At 38.1% G+C, this 12,646-nt stretch overlaps 1 protein-coding gene across 1 annotated transcript in view; it reads right to left on the bottom strand.

The window, feature by feature from the left end:
• Positions 1–12,157, bottom strand: part of LOC134530366 (ATP-binding cassette subfamily G member 4) — a 126,047-nt gene extending 113,890 nt beyond the window's left edge. Inside the window, exon 1 of the mRNA XM_063365123.1 lies at positions 12,039–12,157. Coding sequence (XP_063221193.1) covers positions 12,039–12,093 — 55 coding nt within the window. The 5' untranslated portion in view covers positions 12,094–12,157. The remainder of the gene's footprint in view (positions 1–12,038) is intronic.
• Positions 12,158–12,646: the final 489 nt, after the last annotated feature.

Raw genomic sequence — 12,646 nt, 5'->3', positions numbered from 1 at the left:
TTTGTGGGCTTCATTACAAATGTATCTACGTATTTGAATATGTCTCCCCTTTCGTGTCTCAATGACACTGGCGACTCCTGCGGAGCTCTGAAAGCAACGTGGCGTGACTTCAGTAAACTAGTGCACTGCTAGCAATTGCAGTGAGTTTACGGACTTTCCAGCGAAGACTTCGCCTCAAATGAACGAATAGTTCTTTGTTATTTAAAATATATATATTGGAATTTCGTGGAAACTACTAGTTCTTTGTTATTTAAAAAAAAATATTGGAATTTCGTAGAAACAACGAATCCTGTTTTTTTTTTGTATAAACAGAGTAAACGCACGCGTGAAAGAAACAATGTGGTTGTCTTTCACGAGTGTTAACCAGTTTTTAAATGTGTGTATCATATATCAAGATTATTCTTGTGGGTTAAAATTCCAAGTAAGTGATCATTGTACCCGTAAATTTACAAAGACCACGATATTTTATTTATTTATTTTGTATTTTTGTTCCGTTGATCCCACATGGAGTCAAGGCTCCTGGATATAGAACATGTCACGTTATACATGTAGTTCCCTTTACATACAAATATGTATGAGCAGACATTAATATTTACATGATGCAAGTTACAAAAAAAAATACAGAACATGTTACACAATTTAACTGTATAGTGATACTTGATACTTTATGGAAAACATGAATAAGCTGTTATCACAAGTCCATTCAACAAATTAACAGTTCAATTTCGCTATTTACGAAGATATCTGGATGTTTTGTAACAAACGTTCTTCGTAAATTTCAGGTGAAAATATTTGACAGTGTGATACCAACTGTGATCTGTTGTGGACGTTCGTGAGGCCGACATCAGCACACTCACCACATACCGAAGACAGGCGGGGCGACCTGGTGTTTGGGCGGGTCTCACGTGCGACCGCCGCGATATAACTGGTCTCACGACAAGCCTGCTCAGAGTCCAGCCCACTGCTAGGCCAGCAGACCTCCCGAGGCCTGGTCCGGCAGTGTTGAAACGCAGTTTCACGTCCGCGATCGGGCGAGAAATAGCAGTCAATTTAGGGAAATTTCTACGAAGAGTTGGCCCGAAATTAACGAAGACTTCTTCGTAATCACGGATAACCGGCTCTGCGCATAAACTACGCCTGTTTCCGACTTTCGAGTTTAATGTTCCGTTAGAAACAAGGTAAATACAAGGTGTTGAAGAAAAAAAGTTTCTGCTGTTTAATCAACAATATTTTTAATGTGTAGATATCATAGCCTCTTTTAGGATTCTGTGTTCTTTCTAAGGCAAAAGACTTAAGATTTTTCGAAATCATAATTTTTAATTTTTTGAGGAATAAAACGAGAAATTTTTCCTCAAAACGAGAATTTTTGAGTCATTTTGAGTCATTGAGGAATTTTGAGGTACTTTTGAGTCCAAAATGGCCGCCGTGACGTCAGAGCAATCGGTCGGCTCCACGGCACCAGCACCACAGCCTGAAGGCTGGCGCAGGAGGAACTATTACATACTACTTCAGTAACGTAAACTTTCGGAGATTAACCGTAAATTTGCGAAGATCCTTGGATAATTTGTAACCAGAATTATTCGTAAATTTAAGGTGAAATTTATTTAATAGTGTAGGGCTCTGCTCCATTACTGTCTTTATACGTATTGTGCATGCATTTATGTTTATTTTATAACTAAATTTGATCACCAATTTAAGGGCTACGTCGTTCTAATCCGGCCAACGTTGTGCATCATCTGATCATCTGCATATGGTCTGAACTAAGACAATGGCCACATCACTCAACCTAAATATGTATGTTAAGCTTAAAATCATTTGGCCTGATTTTAGGCTTAACATACAAATAAATAAATTGAAATGTTAGTAAAACAGAAAAAAAGATAGGTTTCATTTCTGAGATGTACTCGTTCACCTCAGATGCATATTACTGATTTCAGTGGTGCAGTTATCTCTGAATGGAGGTTAAATTTTGTTTATTTAGCACAGTTTTCATGTGTTTAACAGTATAGTTAAGAACGTGACCCGTTATTCTAAAATAAACTCGCCTATTGTCCCGTTTAAAAGCCATGAATACATATATATATACATATATATATATATATATACACACACATATATATATATATATGTATATATATACATACATATATTACTTTGTCATAAGCACTTAATTTTCTGGGTTTATTCGTGACACCAATGTAAAAAATGGACTTTTATTAGGTTTTAAGACCCAAACGGCGGGACTATAATAACTACATTCATAAGTAATATTTATCCTAAATAAATATTTTAATGAGTTTAGTCCATACTAATATCATAGACAGAGAGAGAGAGAGAGAGAGAGAGAGAGAGAGAGAGAGATTGAGTTTGTTTGTTTCTAAGAAGTTAACTCAAAAACGACTTAACTGATTTCAAAATCTATTATAATACTTTATTATTCCATATGGACATTGTCATTGTTTTATATTTTAAAAAATTACTCCATAAAAATAGCAATATTTGTAACTAAAACCTGAGAGAAGCGACCAAATTGACTGTAATGCAGATTACAATATTTTACAGTGTAATAAGTCTCCACGGCGACATCCCCGCGCGTTGACATGCCGTTCTGCACCCAGACTGTCCAATGACAGCAGACCAAGAGGACATCGCGAAGAGCAGCAATTTAGACTTTGAATATGCGAGTCACCTAATGAAGTATCGATGGATCGGAAACCGGAATTCAATTTAGATTTTGACGTGACAACGTCTATAAGATCAATGAATGCCGGCTGCACGCACGAAAAAGTGTCCCGTTACGCTGTGTCCCGTTACGCTCATTGTTCCGTTACGCTGTGTTCCGTTACGCTGTCGGCGAGTGCAGTAATAATAGGTTATGTTACAATTTATTAAAAAATTATGGTGATTCATATAATTGATGATGGATATTTGATTACAGATTATTTATATGAAAACTTGTTCATAATTATATTTAAACTGTATAGCTAAACGCCAGTTTTTAAAATTAATTACAAGTGATCTACACGTGAACTGTTTCGTCGACTGTTTATAAAGTGAAGTGAAAAGTTAATGTGGTTTTCATTGCTTATTACAACAACAATTTCGGCAATAAAGGTTAATTATTCTTGAATTTTAAATATCTGATTACTAGTATAGTTTCAAGTATTTATTCTTTTATTATTAAAATAAATTGATTCAATTTTATTCATAAAAGTATGAAATCATTTCATCAATGTTTTGTTTTGACGTTGTCACGTTAAACTATCGTTCGTAAACCGACTTTACAGACAACCAATTATTTTTTTTTTAATTTATAGAGATTCTTTAAAGAAAGTATCCTGGTTGAAAATTCTTTTTCCACATGGGAAGTCGGGAACCACATCTAGTAAATTACAGACTGGCCGAACTGAGAATGCATGCGCGTTACGGCGCGCGTGTGCTACTGCTAGTAGCGGACACACGTGGAATGCAGAAATTTCGTGTTCGTCCTTGGAGACCTTCCACGTCATGCTGCGCAACCATATCCTGTCAGCAAATTAAAAATGCCCATTATGGTACGCCTTGACACGCCTTGACAGGCCTTGACACATGACCCTTGATACTATCAATAAATTTTTTGACAGTCTTGTGTGCGCCGAGACACTGCTCGAAACACTGTGAACCTCCAAACTAAGTACTGTTTTGTCAGTCCTCTTCTTCGATCTTACTTTTACGGCATTCTTTACTTCTACTTGAATAGTCCATATTTCATTATTCATTTATTTTTATTTTTATTTTTTTATTTTTTCAAATTTTCCTGGCCACTATTTCTTTCATTGCCTCCTGGCTCCGCTCCACTATATTCTTCATCTCATTTCTGGTTCCTCCCCATTATATCCTGGTTACTTTTCATTATATTATTCATTTCCTCCTGGTTACTCTCCATTTTATTCTTAATTTCGGCCAAGAGGTTACTAAGTAAATCGGCCACCATATTCTTCGTCAACATGCACTGACAACGTAACTGTCACTTATGCCCTATTAACTACACTCAAATTTCACCTATTATCTAGCCTAAACTTCTACTCAAAACTAACTTCAGTTCTTTACACTAACTTTATTCTCAAATAGCAAAATTATATATATTTTTTAAGATTTCGGATTATTTTATTGCAAATTGTTACTTGCCTATTTTATTTATTAGCTAATATTTACACTATTAATTATAACAAAACAATTTAAATGTCTGACCACAAATTAATCTCTCTTTCATAAGGTCCACAGTTCACTCTCCCCACGGGAGCTCGGCTAGACAGTGGCTCCCTACTGCTCGTCTCTTACCTCGTACCTCAGTCTCACACTGCCTCGCACTACTCGCTCGTCCGTCGCACACATATGCGGCAGGTAAAACAAAAGGCTGACGTCCTATAAGATACACTTTACAAGGACATTTTAGGTGAAAGAAACCTCTAAGAAAATGTCCGGTATCAGTACCTTATAAAATTCTTCAACAGACAAGCTCTAAGTAAAATAAAGGTTACCTGCTGTTAGGTGAGAATACCGTGGGAAGACTGAGATAAGAAAATAATTCAAGTCATTATTCTTACATGAAAAGTTACCTAAAGTGCTGGATTTTATTCCTAGCTGTTTTTTTTTTAATTCTCACGGGTAACATACAATATAATTATAGGAATAGTATGCTGCATGCGTAACAAGTGAAAAGCTACTCACGTGAACTCTGTGAACCTGCTGCTAGTAAACACACAATAAGCTGGAATACTAAAATATGTGAATGTTTCCTGCAGCAGCCATCAGGAAACTCATCTCTCCGGCTACAGTATTTTAAGTCAAGAGATCTTCCAAGACCCTCATTCGGAAACTGTTACCATGAGGATGCCGACGGAAACGTCAGTAGTACCTTTGCCTTCGACGCGGCTGTAACCAACAGGCCAAGCAGCCCCAGATAATGGCCGCGTAAGCCTGCGATCCTTATCACTTCCACTCACGTTCGACTCGTGTGAAGAGATTTAAGCAGCACTGCCATAATTGTCCTCTCCCTCCACTATTCTTTGTATCACGACGGAAAAAGTGTATACCTGGAAATTAAGTTATGGACATGCTGCCTGGAAATGCCAATAAATACGATGGTTCGTTGTAGTGATGAACCGCGCATGAGAAAATCACGCGAGAAAACGATGTTGAATTCGTTTTTTTTTTATGCAAAATAGTGGTTCACAAAGAGTTCGTAGCTCAAGGCACCACGGTCAATAATCGAGAAAATCCAACAAGTTGTGACGAGCACCCCGGCTTACTTGCAGAAAATGACTTCGCCCATTGCGATGAAGAGTGGACAGGTCCCTGGATCCACTGTATAGATTCTCAAGGATCTTATCATTCATATTGCTACGTCACGCCTGTCTAAATGCAAATCCCTCGACGTGGAGTAATTGTTGTTACGAGAAGACAAGGTCGGTCACGGTCATTTTAAAAAAACCTGGCCATCGATAATCGAATAAAAAAATTTAAGAAGCGCTAAAAAAAAAAAAAAAAAAAAAAAAGGTTTGCTACAAAGTAACATTGAGTTACAACATCCACAATGTAATCCAAGCACATGCGTAAGTGGCAAAAAGAAGGCTCGTGCGAAGATATTTCTTCCCAACAAAAAATGAGTGATTAATGAAAATGAATAGAGATGGGATGACGACGAAAGGAAGCTATTGCGGAGGTGACAAAACTAAAAAAAAAAATATAGTTTCTGCTGAATTTGTATCCCCCACACTTCGTCTTATGAGTTACTTCGTCACGGTACGCATCCTTGAATCGAACCCAGGTCTATAAACACAACATACACAGCGACACACGACCATGTGAAACAGTAATCCTGAACACTTAACTGCAGCTGTTAGATAAGAAAACTACGTAAAATAAGATTAAAAATCGCTTCTAAGATGGACTGAGGAGACATATTAGGAATAACACCAACACGAGCTGTACGAATTGTAATCCTCACGTTATTTGTCAATAGCAAACAGCGGAATTTTATTAGCCTTTTACCATTTCATGTTCATTAAAGAATCTTATTCGAAAATTCTTGACTTAAGTATAATTCTGTTCCTGATAAAGATGAGTTTATTATGCTTAAAAATTTTTATCGCAACCATCGCATCAAATAATGTTTCTAGCGATCTTAACAGATATCTCATAACTGTTAATTATAAGAAATTATATTTAGTATTAGGGCGAGGTTAAGAATTAAAGCTATGTATGTCACTGGTGGCAAAAGAGCAAAAAAAAAAAAAAAAACAAGACACCCACAGCTGCTAGCAGTTTATGCATTGTCGAGCGTAACTGGTTGCAGACACCCGTGGTTTGAGCAAATTTGACCTTCATTATGAAAAATTAGCGGTAAATTCTAATTAAAAATTGCTTCTCATGTTATCTTCTACTCAATATATATATATATTTTTTTTTTTTTTTTTTAATTTTTATTTTCATCCCTTAGATTTTTCCGTGACAACACTATTGTGGACATGTTTTTAAACTTGTTTTTGAATTTCATTATTCAGTTTACTGTAACTTATTTTTTGTTGTTATTTGGACACTGTTTCCTTGACGCTACAGTGAGAAGGTGTTAAATACGGAATGGCATGGCTGAGCAGAGTGTGTTCCGGCGCCGAACAAGCCGCCCGCGCAAGCCCGTGTCTCGGAGGTCACGGGTTCCGGCGTGGACGAGAGGTTCCGCGCCCCGCCACCAGGCTGTGCCGCGGGCGCCCTCGCGAGAGCCCGTCTGCTAACATCCGCGGTTCAGCGCATCTCCCTCTTGCGCCGCCATCTTGGAATCAACTTTCGGCAGTCATTGCTGACATCATCTGCACTGAAGCCAACCTATGCCTTACGCATATTTCGACTGACAACATATCAAGACAAGTAATAAACATTTAACACTATTTTTTTTTTGGGACACACGCCATTGCAGTGTGCCAGTTGTGACTGGTGACGGGAACAGATGCCAGTTCCCGAAAACTTTCTACTGTTTCGCCATTTGGGAACCTGCGGTGTTCGTCGGTGCTGTCGTCGTTCACTTGTCCATAACACCGGTTTATTTCCCTCGTAGTGTTCGTAATGTTTGCTGTGTTGTCCAGGTTTGTTGTCTGTTTGCATCTAATGTTCTGGTTGAAACTGTCTCGTTAGCTCACTGCGTTCGTCTGTGCTGTTATTTTTTCATGACTAAATTTCTTCCACGGAATTGTTGTGCTGTCTGATATTTTAAGTTTTAATGTGTTCGTCTGTGCTGTCTTTGTTATGTTGTCCATAATACATATTTAGTTTCATCGTTCGGTCCATCTGTTCGACATCAGCTTACTGTGCAAAATTGCGATGGAGTATGACCAAAAAAATTGTATAAAATCAAAGTCCCCCACCGCACGAATCGTTTAAAGAAAGTAATCAGCAAAGATCCTAAGGTGTTCAGATAAACTGGAATGCTCTGTAGGTCACCCACACAGCCAACGTCTTGTAGACGGTCATGGGTGAGTGTTGCAGTCACTTACGGTCGGAGTGTTGTCTCGAAGCACTAACCCTCCCGCAACTGCATTGCAGAAACATTTCGGAAGAACTACCTACCTGCAATTGAAGCCGGTTTTTTTTTTTTAAATTATGTGTACTAAAATCTACCGGAAAAATGGGAACGTGTACTTATGTACGCGCGTTAGATGTTATACATACTTGGCGTAATAAAAACGAATTTAAAGTTTGCATGCAAATAATAAATAAATATAAATAAAATAATAAAAGGACTGGAGTGATATCATAAAAATATGGTTGGTAGAATATAAATTCAATCGAATAAAAAATAAATAAATAATACTCAGTATTCAATATTAATATTAACACGTGAGTAAAATTTATTATTTAATATAGTAAAATAATTTACAGTATATAAATTAAAATTAATAATGAAAATCAATAAATATGCTGGAATTTAATTCTAATTTATTAATCTTAATTATTTATTAAATAATAATGTAATAATTTATAATGCAAATAAATTATACACTCGGGAACATAACCTCACTTATATAAATACACTTAAAAATATACTTGATAAAGTATATACGCACAATTTCTATCTCTAATATTCCCAATAAATAAAAGTTATTAATTATATTGACTAATATTCAATACGATTTAAAAGCACGTATATAATTTTTATTTGTATGTAGCCTTTTTTTATCCTGTGACAATTTCATTGCACGGTTTGAGCGCATTGTAAAAATTCACTCTCATAATTTTTTTTATAAAACTCTTTAAGTATACCTTTAAAAATCCATGGATAATTCACGGATTCTGACGCGTGAAAGAGGAGTTTATAACTGACGCTACGAGTCTCACAACTATTGCAGTCCTTCTTTAATTAATAATTTTGGGCAAATACACTAGAAACCGATAACGGACAGCTCAATGCTATCAGCACAGGCGAGCGCGTGACAAATAACCTGGTGGCACGGAGTGATACTATAATGATTTTTTTTATTAGGTAGTAGTTATATAATCATATATGACGACAAACATTTTCCACTTCCATTAATAATTTTTAAGCACGGGAGTTTTACTTTTACAGTAAATTTGTAAAATACTAGAGTAAGTTTTACTATATTTCATTACCTTTGCATCGTAAATTTTAAACGATTGCAACGTAAACTACCGCGCATACATTCTGCCATTTGTTGGAGACTAGTGTGACGATAGATATGTCGTACAAATATCACGAAATATCCTGTATTGGTTTATAATGTACTTGGCAAGGTTTTTTCGGGCCATGGCCCAGCACAACATTTTTTGAAGTGTGACGTCTTAGCTCTCGGTATACGGAATTTGGCAGGAGTGTTGTCGTGAATGGGACGGAAGTCGCATGGAGCGGAAATGTGTAACCACGGAGCTGCCATCTGTAGCAGATTGCGCGGACCAAAATTTAATAAGCCAAGGGGAAACGTACAGTATTAGCAGCTTAATGAATATTAACAAGATGGACAGTATTTTAATCAAATTAATTGTTGTAAATCAGGTTAGAAGCCGGGGTTTTGTATTTTACCAAGTCTTTTTTTTTCTTTTATCGGAGCTGTTTCATTGTGTAGTTTTAAATTTTGCTCGCCAAATCTAATGACTCGGTAATTGCTCCGGCAGGAATTTTAGCGGCGGGTACGGAAACTAAGTGTGATTCGCGTCAAGAAATGTGGTTGAAACCACAATTTGCAATTTGAGTATATTTATCACGCTCGGCATTATTTTAAAGAATTCTGCGTTAACTTTCGTGTCCGAGATTTGCATTATAAGTGTATTTTGCAACATGAGAACACATGAATGTGCTCGTTACCGAGGTTAGATATTACACATCTCTGGCGAGTACTGAAAGACTGGCTAATATTATTTTATTTCTGTGTATCAATATTTTTTAATTGCTTTAGTACTGTTAAAATTAAAGTTTTATCTTATCCTTAAGTCTTCAATTAAATTTTTATTGCTTTTTCAACTATATTTATCCTTTTCAGTTACACTTTATCAATCCCAAACATAAAATTTAAGTAGTTTGTCTGAATTGAGTGATTTTTTTTAAATTTATGCACTCGATAACATTTATAAAATATAATAAAAATAATATTAATACACAAAATAAATTGTATTATATATTAAAATAAACTATTAAAATTCATGGGTACAGCCATAAATGATTAAATACACTATAATGAAATAAACTGTGAAAAACATTTCTAAGTTCGTGTAGACTCAATTCACCATTGAAATTAATATGTTTCACGATAATGGGCTAAATTGGCTAAAGTGTACTTTCCAGGGCAGCAAAATAACCTCAGTGATATGTTAATATATTTCAAGTGGTTTTTTTTACCGCACATTCAGTCCCGAGTCCTCGCACCCTTGGAGCGAGCTCAGCGCCTTGCGTACACGCAACCAGCCGTGCGCGCCTGCTCTGCATGCGGTGTTTCAGGAGTCCAGGGTTGCTGTTCGACTTCGACCCTGATATTCTATTTTTTTTTTTTTTTTTTTTTTCACTCATTGCAGATTAGAAAAAAATTAATAAAAAAATTAATCATAGAAGCAATTTCTTTGTGTTTAGACGCTGTGGCAACTCACAAAAGGGACGTTCAGTAAGAGACTGTGACGCAGTTAGTTAAACAAAAATTATAATTGTATTGACTTGTTACAAATGACAGATAACAGACGACACAGAAAAACAAATGAAATGTTTTCAAAGGTCAGGTGCGGACTGGAGTACAATATTTTATTTGTAATTCCTGTAGGTTTTTTTAAATTCTAAACCGCCCCTCCCACTGCGACCAGAAGGTCTCGCCACCGCTCAAACAGTTCTTGTTTCCGTATCTCCGGCGCAAAGCGGCCGCTGGTAAGTTTTTTTGTCCAGTGCACGTCTTGCGACACGTCCATAGATCCGCTTTGACTCGCCAATTAGTTGCAATTCTAGTACTTGCCGTAGTATGACGGGCAAGGTGTTTTTTTTAAAAGCATTTATTACAATTGCACGTCCAATCTTTGTTCGTGTTTGCATGCTAACAATATACTAAGAGCTGGCATTATATTGCGCGATTACTGCGAATCCTGGTAAAAAAAAGTTACTACCGTAACGGATATTTACCATGAAGTAACCTTGAAATGAACCTTCTGGCGAATAATTTACTGCCATAATCACTTTGATAACATATATTCTCGGAGCGCATAAAATACGTGACTACGACAAAGAAACGATAAACCCCATGTGTGTGAAATGACAAACAATACTACATTCAGGATGCACGACTTGGTTAAAAAAATAATGAATAATAATAAGTAAAAAGAGGTAAAAAAACTTGATGAAAATCTGTTCTGCACAACGTTAAGCCTTCAGAATCATGCATTAAATATTATGAAGTAGATTGTTTTTGTCTCCTGCTGATGTCGCCAACACCGGCACACTGTCAGCCAACACCGGCACACTGTCAGCCAACACCGGCACACTGTCAGCCAACACCGGCACACTTTCAGCCAACACCGGCACACTTTCAGCCAACACCGGCACACTTTCAGCCAACACCGGCACACTTTCAGCCAACACCGGCACACTTTCAGCCAACACCGGCACACTTTCAGCCAACACCGGCACACTTTCAGCCAACACCGGCACACTTTCAGCCAACACGGGCACACTGTCAGCCAACACGGGCATACTGTCAGCCAACACGGGCACACTGTCAGCCAACACCGCTCACTGTCAGCCAATACCGGCTCATGTCAGCCCACACCGGCACACTGTCAGACAATAGAGCTGTTAAAACCAAGTTACCCCAGATGTGGTGCATGCGTTTTTTTTTTCGATTTGGTTTCCCATCACATCCACGCTTGTGTTGTCATAATGGCCTGTATAACGTACTTTCATAATGTCACATCAAGACTCGGCCAGGCGTGAACCCAACAATGTGCTACAACTGCTCCATTGGCAAACATTCTATAAAACAATTTACAGAGATCTTTAGGACGTTCGCTTACAAAAATTGTAGTTATTCATCCTGGAAAATTAAAACAAAAATAAAATATTTTCAAAGTAAAAATATATATCAATATTTGGTTGGATAATTTAACTGATTTTAGATATTTAATATTTCAATCAGATTTTATAAACAATGTTAACTTATTTAATAGTGTTTTTCCTTTAAATATTAATTTTTGACTTTTTTTATACATAGATTTTTCTGGAACAATGTAATACTTTTTCCTGTATTTAAATGTGTGAGATTTATTATAGTAATTATTTATTTGGCAAGTGCTACAATTTTTGAAATCTCTACATTATTCGTGATGCCGCACGTAGGTAAAAGTGAGCAGATGCACTCGCGAGCGAGCTAGCCTCTGTGAGTGCTGGAAGCCGTGTCAGATTGGGCGGACTACCGCCGAGAGGAGGAGAGCGAGCGTGGGTCGCGGTCACCGCCCAGGAGTTCCAGCGGTACGCGCCGGCTACCAGCAGCGGGGGCGGGACTGCGGGGCGAGGCACTCACCGAAGCGGCCCCACCGGCGCGCGGCGAAGCTGACGTCGGAGAAGTCGAGGTCCATGACGACTCGCGCGCGCCACAGCCGGCCGACTGAGCCCGCCTCGCCGCCGCAGCTCGCCGCCGGTATCTGCGGCCCGCCGCACTTTGGACCGCTCCCGCGCGGCTCCCTGGGGGGGGGGGGGGGCTGTGTGTGTGTGGGGGGGAGGGGGGGGGAGCAGCCGTCCCGTGCGGCGTCGAGCTGGTGGACTGCAGTCCACAATCACGTCTCGCTACACCCTTTGTCTTTGTCGCGTCCTCGACCTCCAACCTGTCTAAGGTGAGCTCCCCCATTGGGTGGCCCTTGCACTGGATGCCCCGCTCGTCACTGACTCTGCAGCGCCAACCGGAGACAGCCGTACCACGAAGCACTACTCCATATAGACGTGCGAGATGGGTACAAAATAGAAAATGGAAGCGTAACAACAGAGTAACATTTGAAATACAGCTACATTAAGTGGAACACGCTTTAATTATTATATTAAATTGTTTTGTTATATTCATAATTTTTCAACAGTACCTTAGGCGACTTACAACTAACAATGCTTATAATTACTAACAAAAAAAATAGTTTATTT

The sequence above is a fragment of the Bacillus rossius genome, chromosome 3 (genome assembly GCF_032445375.1).
Source record: "Bacillus rossius redtenbacheri isolate Brsri chromosome 3, Brsri_v3, whole genome shotgun sequence".
In the NCBI taxonomy this organism is placed as follows: Eukaryota; Metazoa; Arthropoda; class Insecta; order Phasmatodea; family Bacillidae; genus Bacillus; species Bacillus rossius.
Note: the sequence above shows the minus strand (reverse complement) of the source record. Positions and strands in the feature narration are given on the sequence as shown.